Genomic DNA, 14,973 nt, shown 5'->3' with positions numbered 1-14,973 from the left:
CCTGACTGGTTGTATCACTGTCTGGTATGGCAACTGCACCGCCCTCGACCAGAGGGCCCTATAGAGGGTGGTAGGATGGGCCAGCGCATAACTGGGGGTGAGCCGCCAGCCATCCAGGACATACACGCCAGGCGGTATCTGAGAAAGGCACGAGAAATTGCCAAAGTCTCCAGCCCCCCGACATGGACTGTTCTCCATGCTCCCATCCGGCAGGCGCAACCAGTGCATCAAGACTCAGACAAATAGACACCAAAATAGACTCCTAAACAGCTTCAATCCCCCGACCATAAGAGTGTTAAATGGCTAACAACTACTGCTCCCTCTCCACACAGACTCTCCACACTGACTCTGTGCCCATCTACCCACTCATACACAACCTACACTGCTGCTAAAATGATTATTGATTAGATGTATTACTCCATTACGCTGCTGTCCATTGATTGCCATTACCAATTCCATTACCGATAGTATTGATCTATTTATTCTGCTACTGGTCACTAGTACTCCTGTTTACATGTATCACTACCGGTCCAAAGTTTTAAAACACCTACTCATTCAAGGGTTTTTCTTTATTTTTACTATTTTCTACATTGTATAATAATATTGAAGACATCAAAACTATGAAATAGCACATATGGAATCATGTAGTAACCAAAAAAGTGTTAAACAAATCATCAAATATTTTATATTTTATATTCTTCAAATAGCCACCCTTTGCCTTGATGACAGCTTTGCACACTCTTGGCATTCTCTCAACCAGCTTCATGAGGTAGTCACTCGGAATGCATTTCAATTCAAAGTGAATTTGTGGAATTTGTTTCTTTCTTAATGCATTTGAGCCAATCAGTTGTGTTGTGACATGGTAGGGGTGGTATACAGAAGATACCCCTATTTGGTAAAATACCAAGTTCATATTGTGGCAAGAACAGTTCGAATAAGCAAAGAGAAACACTTTTTTAACACTTTTTTTGGTTACTACATGATTCCATATGTGTTATTTCATAGTTTTGATGTCTTCACTATTATTCTACAATGTAGAAAATAGTTTAAAAAAAATAAAGAAAAACCCATCAGTAGGTGTCCTAAAACTTCTAACTGCTAATGTATATTACCACTAGTATATATTACCATACGTATTTATATATTCCTTCTACCAGTCACTTTTCAGTCATGTTTACATGTATATCCTACTACCAGTCACTTTTTATGTGTAAACACCCCACTCCAGTACCCCTGCACATTGATTCAGGTACTGACACTGACCTGTATATACTTGCATTTGCGTGTGTCTTTACCTCACATTGTAGTTTTTTAATATATATATATATACTATTTTCAGTTTTTTATTTAATTGTCATATTTATTTAGATTTTTTAAGTAAATATCTGCAGTCAACTTGGGCACTCGGTTATGAAATAAAGCAGATTGCGTTCTTCAATTTATGTGTTTGATTATTTTTCATTATGAAGCTTACCAGTAGTTCCCTGAATCAGCAGAGCCATCACCTTGTTTGTTTCCAAGCGCACAACGACGAGAGACCCGAGCCTCGTGAGCAGGGTTGGGGATCAATTCCATTTCAGTTCCTGTCAATTCAGGAAGTTAACCCAAATTCCAATTCCAGATTTTCCTCATTGAAAGGCATTGGAATTAAAGTTTGGAATTCATTGTACTTCCTGAATTGACTGGAATTTAAATGGACTTGACCCCACCCTGTTCGTGAGCCACTCTCACTGTTGTGCAGCATGCAATGATCTGGAAACACTTCACAACTAAATATTTTCCAGACTGATATCTTAACTATTAAGTTAACTGTGTCTAAATTGCAGTTGTGCATTTGGTCTGCTAACTTAGTAGCTAGTTATCCAAGTGGTAATCTTTGTGCAAAATCAAGCTTTTCTTGATAACAGCAGAGAATTCCAACCTGGATCAAGATCCTTTCTGTGTAAGATTAGTTTTGTGCAGAAAACTGTGAGTAGCATTTTCTTGTTACATGTGTAAGTTTATGAGCTGGGATGTCTGTCCTGTATAAAATGTTTGCATGTGCTCATTAGCAATTTGCTAACAATCCCCAGTGTAATTCTTATATGTACGCGTTAGCATTGCTAACCTTTGGATTACAGAGACTCAGTGGGGTCTTTTGCGTTTTTTTTAAATAGCAACCTTATGTTCAGTGCCTGTAATACCGCATACTCCGGGATGACACAAAGACAGTATGAAAATATGGATACCGCCCAAACCTAGTGAAAAACAAAACACTGCCGAGTCTGAAGCCTCTTGATTGTGACAGAACAGAAAGGTTTGATAAACACTTCACACAAGTGGATGAGGAAGACAATGGGGGAACAAATCTCACTGCCGGTAAACCACTGTCCAGTTTGCTTTCCCCGGTCTTGGGCTCACGTTGGCTGTGGTCTCTCCCTCTCTCTCTGCAGTGGAAGGAGGCAAAGCCAGAAGAGCTGATGGACTCCAAACTGAGGTGTGTCTTTGAGCTGCCGGCGGAGAACGAGAAAACGGTGGGTTCATAGTCTCTTATTACTTCTCTCTTGCAATATTTATATAGTTGCCTCCCAAAAAAATGTCAGCCTACTATAAAATACATAATTCAACTACTGAGCCGTATTGTATGCTCAAATAAATGGGGAATTTATATTATTTTATACTAATTTGTCAGAGAAATTGATTTTGTTAAACTAGTTTTTTCTCAAAAAGGTAGGGGTCAAAATGATTGACACCCCTGTTTCCAATACCTCAACCTTTGCAAGGATAACAGCACTGAGCCTTTTTCTGAAATGTTTTATTAGTTGTAGAACATATTGGGAGGGGGATCTTAACCATTCCAGACCCTCTGTGCGTATGGACTGCCCTCTCCAATACAAAACTACCGGGGGGGGGGGGGGGGGTTTGGGACCAACTTTTTATTTAGTTTTCAGGAGAGGGGTTATTGGTACAGGTGTAAGTCATAATCATTCAGATATGTTCATAATTCACACACAAAAAAAAAACACTCAGAGAAATGCATACAAAGTTAACCCTAACACATTCTCCCCCTCAGTCTCCTTCCACCCTCCCCACCCTGAAACCATGTTTCCCACCCAGCAACCGAGGTTGCTTGTCAGTCCCCCCTCCCACCCATCCATCTCCTGAGACTCCCCCCATAACATCCAGAGATTCTAATAGTAACTATATCCACTGGTTAAATGGGAGAGAGAGAGCGAGTGAGAACCAATATTTTGTCAGTAATAATTTTGAAATTAATTTTGTAACTTTGTCCCAGAATCATTTAACAGCATGACACTCCCACATCATATGACGGAATGTGCCTTACTGATTTAGGGGACATAGTGAACAATCGGGAGTTGGGGATCATTTCAGCCTAAAATATTTAATTGCCGTTAAATACAGTCTGTGAACAAACTTAAAATGTAAAGTACCATTAAAAAGTTTGGACTATGTTGTAGAATAATTGTGAAGACGTCAAAACTATGAAATAACACAAATGGAATCATGAAGTAAGCTAAAAAGTGTTAAAAAAAATCTAAATATATTTTAGAAGTAGCCACCCTTTGCCTTGATGACAGCGTTGCACACTCTTGCCATTCTCTCAACCAGATTTTTTTCAACTGCATATTTACCATCTTCTGTCATCTTCCCTCTTCCTTGTTTTTCTCACACACACGCACTTTTTCTTTCCCTGTCGCTCCGTCTCATCTGTTACACGTCTCTAAAACTCAAGTGATTTAGTAGAGAAAATCCCTGTGGAGAAAATCCCTGTCATCAGGAGTCGAGGCAGAGCTCCCCTTGTCTTGCCATAGCCCCAGCCATAGCCCCAGCCATAGCCCCAGCCATAGCCCCAGCCCCAGCCATAGCCCCAGCCATAACCCCAGCCCCAGCCATAGCCCCAGCCATAGCCCCAGCCATAGCCCCAGTCATAACCCCAGCCCCAGCCATAGCCCCAGCCCCAGCCATAGCCCCAGCCATAGCCCCAGCCATCAGCCATAGCCCCAGTCATAACCCCAGCCCCAGCCCCAGCCATAGCCCCAGCCATAGCCCCAGCCATAACCCCAGCCCCAGCCATAGCCCCAGCCCCAGCCATAACCCCAGCCATAACCCCAGCCCCAGCCATAGCCCCAGTCATAGCCCCAGCCATAGCCCCAGCCATAACCCCAGCCATAGCCCCAGCCATAGCCCCAGCCATAGCCCCAGCCATAACCCCAGCCATAGCCCCAGCCATAACCCCAGCCATAGCCCCAGCCATAACCCCAGCCATAGCCCCAGCCATAGCCCCAGCCATAACCCCAGCCATAACCCCAGCCCCAGCCATAGCCCCAGCCATAACCCCAGCCATAACCCCAGCCATAACCCCAGCCCCAGTCATAGCCCCAGCCATAGCCCCAGCCATAACCCCAGCCATAGCCCCAGCCATAGCCCCAGCCATAACCCCAGCCATAGCCCCAGCCATAACCCCAGCCATAGCCCCAGCCATAACCCCAGCCATAGCCCCAGCCATAGCCCCAGCCATAACCCCAGCCATAACCCCAGCCCCAGCCATAGCCCCAGCCATAACCCCAGCCATAACCCCAGCCCCAGCCATAGCCCCAGCCATAACCCCAGCCCCAGCCATAACCCCAGCCATAACCCCAGCCCCAGCCATAACCCCAGCCATAACCCCAGCCATAACCCCAGCCCCAGCCATAGCCCCAGCCATAACCCCAGCCCCAGCCATAACCCCAGCCATAACCCCAGCCATAGCCCCAGCCATAGCCCCAGCCATAACCCCAGCCCCAGCCATAACACCAGCCATAGCCCCAGCCATAACCCCAGCCCCAGCCATAGCCCCAGCCATAGCCCCAGCCATAACCCCAGCCATAACCCCAGCCATAACCCCAGCCCCAGCCATAACCCCAGCCATAGCCCCAGCCCCAGCCATAACCCCAGCCATAGCACCAGCCCCAGCCATAACCCCAGCCCCAGCCATAGCCCCAGCCATAACCCCAGCCCCAGCCATAACCCCAGACATAGCCCCAGGCATAGCACCAGCCCCAGGCATAGCACCAGCCTTAGCCCCAGCCATAACCCCAGCCTTAGCCCCAGCCATAGCCCCAGCCTTAGCCCCAGCCATAGCACCAGCCATAGCCATAACCCCAGCCATAGCCCCAGCCATAACCATAACCCCAGCCATAACCATAGCCCCAGCCATAACCCCAGCCATAACCATAGCCCCAGCCATAACCATAGCCCCAGCCATAACCCCAGCCATAGCCCCAGCCATAGCCCCAGCCATAACCATAACCCCAGTCGTAACTATAGCCCCAGCCATAGCCCCAGTCATAGCCCCAGCCATAACCATAGCCCTAGTCATAACCATAGCCCCAGCCATAGCCCCAGCCATAACCATAGCCCCAGCCATAACCCCAGCCTTAGCCATAGCCCCAGCCATAACCCCAGCCTTAGCCATAGCCCCAGCCATAACCCCAGCCTTAGCCATAGCCCCAGCCATAACCCCAGCCATAACCATAGCCCCATCCATAACCATAGCCCCATCCATAACCATAGCCCCAGCCTTAGCCATAGCCCCAGTCGTAACCATAGCCCCATCCATAACCATAGCCCCAGCCATAACCCCAGCCTTAGCCATAGCCCCAGTCGTAACCATAGTTCCCTGGGCCACACTCTCACTTTTCACACAGTTTATTATTGTTGCAATTACTCTGCAAAGCACACACAGATGGTAGAAGATCACTTCCCCCGGGATGAGCAGAAAATATGAGCCCCATGAACAAAGCCACAGGGAAAATGGGCCGTTGTTGTTTTTGTTAATTATGATCAGCGAGATATATGGCTGGAAGCAACAGCATCGTCGGGCCACGTAGTTGGGAGTGAAAATGGAAACCAGCTTTTGCATCTCTTTTTGGAAGTATTGGGATTGCGGGAGTGTGTGTGTGTCTGTGTGTGTGTCTGTGTGTGTGTCTGTGTGTGTGTCTGTGTGTGTGTGTGTGTTTGACTGCACTCGCCTGCCTCTCTCTTAGTGTACGACATGACTGCAATCACAACCAGCCAGGCATGCAGCAGAACAAGTCACCAACATTCACTTTCTCCATATTGATTCCTTATTGTGACATTACCTTTGAGGTATGTTTCTGCATATGTACCAAGATGTTGTAATAAACCTAAGCCCTCTCTCCCTCTTCCCGCCTCTTCACCCACAGCACCAAGACCCGGATGCCAACAAGATGATGTCGTCCAACCTGCTCAAGTCAGAGTCCTCCACACTGTCCATGAAGTCCATGAGCTCCACCCTGGACGACGGCGAGGTCAAGAAGGTCATGGAGGAGTGTAAGAGGTTGCAGACGGAGGCACAGCGGCTACGGGAAGAGAACAAGCAGATCAGGGTGAGAACCAAGGAGATGTCTGGGATTCAATCAAGGACTCAGTCAATGGCTATATACTGATGGACAAAACATTAAGAACAGTGCTCTTTCCATGGCATAGCCTGACCAGGTGAAAGCTATGATCCCTTGTTGATGTCACTTGTTAAATCCACTTCAATCAGTGTAGATGAAAGGGAGGAGACGGGTTAAAGAATGATTTTTAAGTCTTGAGACAACTGAGACATGGATTGTGTATGTGTGCCATTCAGAAGGTGAATGGGCAAGGCAAAAGATTGAAGTGCCTTTGAACGGGGTATAGCCCCAGTCATAGCCAGTAGGCGTACCGGTTTGTGTCAAGAACTGCAACGCTGCTGGGTTTGGAATGGTTCACTACCCAAAGGATATTCATTATCCAGCCAACTTAACACAACTGTGGGAAGCATTGGAGTCAACATGGGCCAACATCCCTGTGGAATGCTTTCGACACCTTGTAGTGTCCATATCCTGTCAATTTGAGGCTGTTCTTAAGGCAAAAGGGAGTGCAACTGAAGGTGTTCCTAATGTTTTATACACTCAGTGTAAATCATTCATTTTAAATTCAGAAAATGGATGTAGCAGCCCCAGATTTCCCCTTTAAAGAGCAGCACGCCACCCGCCACAGATTTCCCCTTTCAAGAGCAGTACGCCACCCGCTGGCCTGCCACCTCCCCTTTAAGTAGTGCCAGAGGCGGAATTGCTTTTGGCCACTCCCATCCCTGGATCCAGATAACACTAACAGAGCCCGCCCACCCGCTGTTGGGAAATGAAGTGTGTTAAAAGCTGGTGCCTGGTGGAGTCCTGAGGGGGTTTAGATGATTTACACATCCCCTTTGAATGAATGGACGACATTACCTATCTTTGACTGAATAAATGACATTACCTATCTTTGACTGAATAAATGACATTACCTATCTTTGACTGAGGGATGTGGATAATACTGATGGTAATTTCCCCCCCCCCTTCTCTCTATTTCACCATATCTATCCCTCTCCCCCCTCTATCTCTTTCCTTTCCTCTCATATCTATCCCTCTCTCTTTCTCCTCTCTCCATATCTATCCATCTCCCCTCTCTATCCCCCTCTTTTTCTCTCTTTCTCTATCTGTTCACCCTCTCTCTCTGTTCCTATTTCATCTTTCTCCTTCTCTCACTCTCTTTTGGTTTCACCACCCCCTCCAGGAAGACGATGGCCTGCGGATGAGGAAGAGCAATGTGTTGTCCTCCTCCCAGCACTCCTCCCACTCCATGGTGAAGGAGGAGGGGCTGAGCCTGCGCACAGTAGCCCTCATCGTGCTCTTCTTCGTGGTCGGAGTCATCATCGGCAAGTTGGTCTTGTAAGAGCAAGCGGCGAGCGAGAGACGGCCAACCGCATGCTTTCGGGGGATTGAAACAAACGGATTTGGGATTTTTTTTAATTCAGAAATGCCATATCAATGGGGTAGTTTTGAATCGTTCATTTATGTACAAATAAAAAAAGATACAAATCAAAATTCCATGTTGTGAACAAACCAACGAGAGAAAAAACAACAACTTGTTACAGGATCTCTTTAATCATAACATAATCATTCTGGCCTACGCCACAGATACAGTAGGAGGGAGTCAAATGCAGATCATTGATAGTCATTGACGTAAAGGATTTTCTAAACACCGGGGGGGGGGCTTGCGATTGAGTCAGTTTGCGTTGTGTGAATGAATGTTTTCACGGATTGTCATTTATCTTCACAAGTGGCCACAGGCCGTAGGCATACTCTGTGTAGTGAATCCATAGTAACCCTGGATTAAAGTAAAACCAGGTGGGCAGCACTCTTTTTGTCTCACCTCGTTTACAACATGATTGACAGGGAGGCTTCAGGAAGTAGATGGGATTATGCACAGGGCTACTGTCAACCAAACTGACTCTTCCAATCAGAGGCTTTGTATAGACCGTCTCCTCTGTGATTGGGGAACATCCTTAATCGACACAACAACCCCCTCCTCCGTCTCCCCATTCTCTGTTTTTCCAAGCTAGAACATTTCCCCCCTTTTGATCATAAATACCTAAGTTGGCAGTATATTCTTGATTGCATGCGTCCACTAAAGAGCATTGCATTTTATGGGACATTTTACATTTAATTGAATTGCTTTCATCATTGTGATGTTTCTTTTCAGCCTTAGATTTTCTCAACTTCAACCTTCAGATTTTTTTTTCCCCCTTTTCATTTTTTTTCATTTTTTTCGTTTTTGTGCTAAAGTTTTTTTGTTTTTTAGGGTTTGAGGTATTATTAAAAAATGTATGCAGCTAAATGAACTCCGGATGGGTTGGGACTGAGTCACTGAATAGCCTACTTACTTTGTGACTGTTATTAGCACGTTATTCTAGAAGGAAAGAAGGGAGAGAGGGAATGAGGAAAGGTACTTGTAGAAGTGAGTTTTGTTGAGGTTTTGTCGGTTTTCTTTTTTCTTCTCCAAGCTGTACATTTGTTGATCTGTCAGGCAGAACTGTCATTTAAATGGTTTATGCAGTCCGTTCACCATGCTGTGACTGTCCACGTAACTCTTAAAGAACATTTCTCCAACTGTATGGTCATTGGCTTCATTCACCCCACTACGGTCAGCATCGATAGTTTTGGATCTTTGTCTGTTTGTTTCACCGTTATAGTTATCACTGCACTCATGTTCATTTTAATGCACTATATTCTCAAGAATGTTTTTTTTTCCCAGTATCTATTAATGTAACTGTTTTGTTAGTTGACGTGTCTCTGCATTTAACTCACAAGAAAACTAAAACATACTAAACTATATACTGAAGGGACCATTCTGCCTTTTGTGTTTGTCCCTACTGTTTTTGATTGCTTTGTCCTTAATGGGATTCATGTCAAAAATGCAATACACTCAATTTCTTTCATCTCACTGTCGCAGATTATGGATAACAAAAAATAACTTGCAGATGGAAGTATGGATTTGAGGAAAGAGCGAGGGAGAGAGTAACCTACTGTATCTACGTGTGACTGAGAGTAACCTACTGTATCTACGTGTGACTGAGAGTAACCTATTGTATCTACGTGTGACTGAGCATAACCTCCTGTATCTACGTGTGACTGAGAGTAACCTCCTGTATCGACGTGTGACTGAGAGTAACCTCCTGTATCTACGTGTGACTGAGCGTAACCTCCTGTATCTATGTGTGTGTGAAGCATGACTGGGGGAGGGCAGAGGGCAGAACAGGGCAGAACAGGTCTGAGCTGAACTACTCTGTCCCAATGGTTGTGAAAACACTAAAATTGACCTGTCTACCATCGTGCTCCATGTAAGCAGTCTACCATCGTGCTCCATGTAAGCAGTCTACCATCGTGCTCCATGTAAGCAGTCGGCAACTGTTTTGTATGTATATAAATAAATCTAAGAAAAATTCCTATTCCTAGTCAAGTAGTCAGTCTATGGTGTTAAACCTTGATGGACTATGTAGCATCTTAATAATTTAAATGAATAAAGACCCTACCTAATTCTGTGTGAAGTCATTTCCTCTTTGTTCAACAAACCGGTCCGGAAAACAATTACATTTTTCATCCTCTGACTGAGAAAGCCGACAGCCTTGTTGACCGGTTTCATCTACTTTACAAAGTGTCAAGCTGTAAAAAGCTCACCACAGTGTCCAAGCTCATCACCGTGTCCGAGGGAAGAGGGACTTAGTTGGATGTCACTACTTTCACATGTCTAGATTAAATAATGGAGAGGGAAATGTCAGCATCTGAAATTAGCATTCCCCTCACAGCCAATACATCTCCACTGACATCTGCTGCTACATTAGCTATAGATGGTTTGCTTTATTTGGCTGTGGTTCTTGCAATGTTTTTTTTTTTTAATGTTGAAAACGATGTTTCCTTCTGGTAATTAGCTTTCAATGTGTCGTGGTGTTAAATGAGAAGTTGTTTTATTCATGTTATTGTATCTTTAACACCCTGTAAATGTTCTGTCAGCACTTCAGGTTTTGGATTGACCTCCTGAGGTGCACCTGAAGTCAGTAGGAACTGTGGTGTTTTAAGTTGGTGGGGCCTAGGTACTGTACATCTAGAGGCACTGTTGTGGAAATGACCCCATATTCATTTACATTTTTCGATTCAGCTAGGGAATTGTCATTTCCAAGAAAAATAGCAATGGAATGTTCTCAAAACTGTGATAATGATAATCGACCCTATACGACGCACCTGAAAACGGGTCAACTCAGAAATACCCTATGCATTGACACCGTGTGTTGACGTGTGCCAATTTTCCATCGAGAATGTTTATAATACACTTAAGGAAGGAGGAATTTACACCAGAAGACTTGTCATGGAGATTTATGAGGAAATGGATGGTTTCCAATCATTCTCTTCACAGCCTTTACAGACCGATAGTCTGGTGGATGAAACTCTACAGATGTTTTTTACTCCAGTGACCACAGGAAAACCACATTAGATGTTACGTGTTTGAGTTTTGGCCCTTGACTGGATTGGTTCCAATTGTGTCTGTAGTGTACATACAAGGCCTTCAGAAAGTATTCATACACCTTGACCTATTCTACATTTTGTTGTGTTACAGACTAAATTCAAAATAGTCAATATATATTTTTTGTATCTCTCATCCATCTACACACAATACGTGTGACTGAGCATAACCTACTGTATTATTGACAAAGTCAAAACAAGTTTGTGGAATTTTTTGCAAATGTATTGAAAATGAAGTGGAGAAATATCTAATTTACATAAGTATTTACACCCCTTTCCTATGACACTCCAAATTGAGCTCAGGTGTTTCCAATTTCCTTTGATCGTCCTGGATGTTGCTACAACGTGATTGGAGTCCACCTGTGGCCAATTCAATTATTTGGACATGATTTAAAGAAACACACCTGTCTATATAAGGTCCCTACAGTTGGTGTGCACGTTCGAGCAGAAACTATACCATGAAGTACAATAAACTGTCTTGCTGAGAATTGTGTTGAGGCATATATATGGGGATGGTTATAAAAAAATTATAGAGTGTGGAAATTGTAAAAATATGGAACTACCGAGACTACCTAGAGCTTGCGTCCGACCAAATTGAGCAACCGGGAAAGAAGGATAATGGTCAGGGTGGTGACCAAGAACCCAATGACCACTCTGACAGAACTTCCTTGGCCGAGAACCTGCCTGGTGGACAACAGTCTCTACAGCACTTCACCAATCTGGGCTTTATGGGAGAGTGGCCAGACGGAAGACACTCCTGAGAAAAAGGTACATGACAGCACGCCTGGAGTTTTCAAAAAGGCACATGGACGATTCGGAGCAGAAGGCAAAAGACTGTGGTCTGATAAGACAAAAGGGTAGCTCTTTGGTCTAAATGCAAAGTGCCATGTTTGTAGGAAACCAGGCACAGCTCATCACCCATCTAACACAATCCCTACCGTGAAGCATGGTGGTGGCAGCATCATGCTATGGGGATGCTTTTCAGCAGCAGGAACTGGGAGACAAGTAAAGATAAGAGGGACCAATGAATGGAACCAAAAATAGGCAAATCCTTGATGAGAACCTGCTTCAAAGTGTAAATAACCTTAGACTGTGGTGACAATTTACCTTCCTACAGGACAATGACCCCAACCATACAGCCAAAGCAATGCTGGGATGGCTTCAGAATAAGAATGTGAAAGTCTTTGAGTGGCCCGGCAAAAGCCCAGACTTGAATCCAATTGAAAATCTGTGGAAGGACTTGAAGATTGCTGTTCACCACCACTCCCATCTAATTACCCCCTCAACCGTAAGGCTCTCCAGAGGGTGGTGAGGTCTGCACAACGCATCACCGGGGGCAAACTACCTGCCCTCCAGGACACCTACACCACCCGATGTCACAGGAAGGCCATAAAGATCATCAAGGACATCAACCACCCGAGCCACTGCCTGTTCACCCCGCTATCATCCAGAAGGCGAGGTCAGTACAGGTGCATCAAAGCTGGGACCGAGAGACTGAAAAACAGCTTCTATCTCAAGGCCATCAGACTGTTAAACAGCCACCACTAACATTGAGTGGCTACTGCCAACACACTGACACTGACTCAACTCCAGCCACTTTAATAATGGGAATTGATGGGAAATGATGTAAATATATCACTAGCCACTTTAAACAATGCTACCTTATATAATGTTACTTACCCTACATTATTCATCTCATATGCATACGTATATACTGTACTCTATATCATCGACTGTATCCTTATGTAATACATGTATCACTAGCCACTTTAACTATGCCACTTTGTTTACATACTCATCTCATATGTATATACTGTACTCGATACCATCTACTGTATCTTGCCTATGCTGCTCTGTACCATCACTCATTCATATATCCTTATGTACATATTCTTTATCCCCTTACACTGTGTACAAGACAGTAGTTTTGGAATTGTTAGTTAGATTACTTGTTGGTTATTACTGCATTGTCGGAACTAGAAGCACAAGCATTTCGCTACACTCGCATTAACATCTGCTAACCATGTGTATGTGACAAATAAAATTTGATTTGATTTAATCTACAGGGAAGAACGGAAGAAATCCCCAAATCCAGATGTGCAAAGCTGATACAGACGTACCCAAGACAACGCAAAGCTGTACTCGCTGCCAAAAGTACTTCTATAAAGCATTGATTCGGGTATTTTCATATTTATGTAAATTAGATATTTCTGTATTTAATTTTAAATAAATGTGCAAACATTTCTAAAAACATGTTTTTACTTTGTCATTATGGGGTATTGGTGAACAAATTAATATTGAATCAAATTTGAATTCAGTAACACAACAAAATGTGTAATAAGTCAAGGGGTATGAATACTTTCTGAAGGCACTAGCTATTTGAATGCTGGCAGACTCTGACAAAGTGAGTTCCAGAAAGTGCCTGTCTATGGCTACGTTGCCTTCTAGGCCTGAATTCATTCAATCCTAAATTAGGTTGTGCTGATGTTTGAACCCATATCAGCAAATGTCACTTTACGTAGCTAGCCGACTCAATTTATATTCAAATCAATGTCTGTCACAGGAGAGATTGTGCAGATGTAACTGTCCTCCTAGAAACAGAATCCACTGTAGGATGAGACATTGTGAAGGTGTCACAGGTCAGGACTGTATTCACTTGTGCTCCAGTTTAAATGTTGTCCTCCCCCTTTTGATAGAGGGTTGTGACTTTAATCCAACAACTGTCAAGTCAAATCAAATTTGATTGGTCACATACACGTGTTTAGCAGATGTTATTGCGGGTGTAGTGAAATGCTTGTGCTTCTTGCTCCGACAGTGCAGTAATATTTAACAATTACACAACATATACCCAATAGACAGAAATCTAGTAAAGGAATGGAATTAAGAATATAAAAATATATGGATGAGCAATGTCAGAGCGGCATAGAATAAGATACAGTAGAATAGTATAGGATGCAGTATATACATATGATTTGGGTAATGCAAGATATGTAAACATTATTAGTGACTAGTGACTAGTGTTCCATTTATTATGGCCAGTGATTTCAAGTCTATGTATATGGGCAGCAGCTTCTAATGTGCTAGTGTCTAGCTCAATCACCTCTTTATTTTAATGAATCTGGTACTCATTGAGGTATTTTCAATAAAACGGAGGTCTGGCTGAGTTTCCAAGTTAAAAAAAAACAAATAAAACATGAACTGTCCAAGTGCACTACATTAAACTATGCATCAAGCACACTTATTCACCATCAAATAGTCTTCTTGGTGTTAACTGTATGCCATAATTAGCATTGGCAATGTGCGGACCATTGTTTGTAACTTGTTCAAGTACATGGGGAAAACAATCCACCTTCCTGCTTCTAACAGTTTGAGCAACAAGTAACAAGCAAACAACCAGCGTATGTTTAGATTTTATTTGTTGTCCTTTGCAGACATAAGTGTAACCCCGAACATTTTTAATGGCCCTCAAGCCAGAAATATTTGTCTGACGAGGAAGCCGATTGCATGCAACCCATTTCAACCTGTAAATATGCAAAGTCCATGTTACAGTTTTGATACACGGGACCATTACTGTCTAAATGGGATTTGAAAGCAGGAGTATGCCAGATCTGTTGGAGTCATGACAACTAGCACTCACTGCGTCTTTTTTAGGGGGAGGGAGAACAATAACTGCTGAAGCTTTTCCAGTAACATTGTGATGGCTCTTCGAAGCAGATGTGATTTAGAGCGTTGCCAATAGAAACAGTAGCTGTTTTAGGGTACCTTCAATCCACAAAGTTGTATCTTGTTTCTCAATGGGAAACAGCATAACTGGCTGTTGACTAGTGGGACCTAATAGGTTGGTTCAAAGTAAACTTAATGAGGATTTCTCCACCATTTTTCCAGATTAACATTAGGTCATGATATACATACAGGCCCTTGTTCCTGGCAGCTGATGAGGCACCAGTACAGTACCCATAATGCAGCAGATCTGTGGTCGTACACAGCACGTCATTTGTTTCGACAAGGAAAGAAGTTAACATTTTATAATAGCGATGCATTCTCAGAGCCAGAGAAGCTGAAGTGCAGCTGATGTTTTTAACTCATATACGCACAAAAAAATAAT

General features: G+C 43.7%; 1 protein-coding gene across 1 annotated transcript in view; it reads left to right on the top strand.

Annotated features, from left to right (window-relative positions):
* LOC110528568 (vesicle-associated membrane protein-associated protein B) overlaps positions 1-9,890 on the top strand; it is a 34,686-nt gene extending 24,796 nt beyond the window's left edge. The window contains exons 4-6 of the mRNA XM_021610701.3: positions 2,433-2,513; positions 6,207-6,389; positions 7,585-9,890. Of these exons, the coding sequence (XP_021466376.1) occupies positions 2,433-2,513; positions 6,207-6,389; positions 7,585-7,743 (423 nt within the window). The 3' untranslated portion in view covers positions 7,744-9,890. The remainder of the gene's footprint in view (positions 1-2,432; positions 2,514-6,206; positions 6,390-7,584) is intronic.
* The last annotated feature ends 5,083 nt before the right edge of the window (positions 9,891-14,973 follow it).

The sequence above is a fragment of the Oncorhynchus mykiss genome, chromosome 7 (genome assembly GCF_057628025.1).
Source record: "Oncorhynchus mykiss isolate SJ-2025 chromosome 7, ASM5762802v1, whole genome shotgun sequence".
Classification (NCBI taxonomy): domain Eukaryota; kingdom Metazoa; phylum Chordata; class Actinopteri; order Salmoniformes; family Salmonidae; genus Oncorhynchus; species Oncorhynchus mykiss.
The sequence above is the reverse complement of the archived record's forward strand: the minus strand, read 5'-3'. Positions and strand labels throughout refer to the sequence as shown.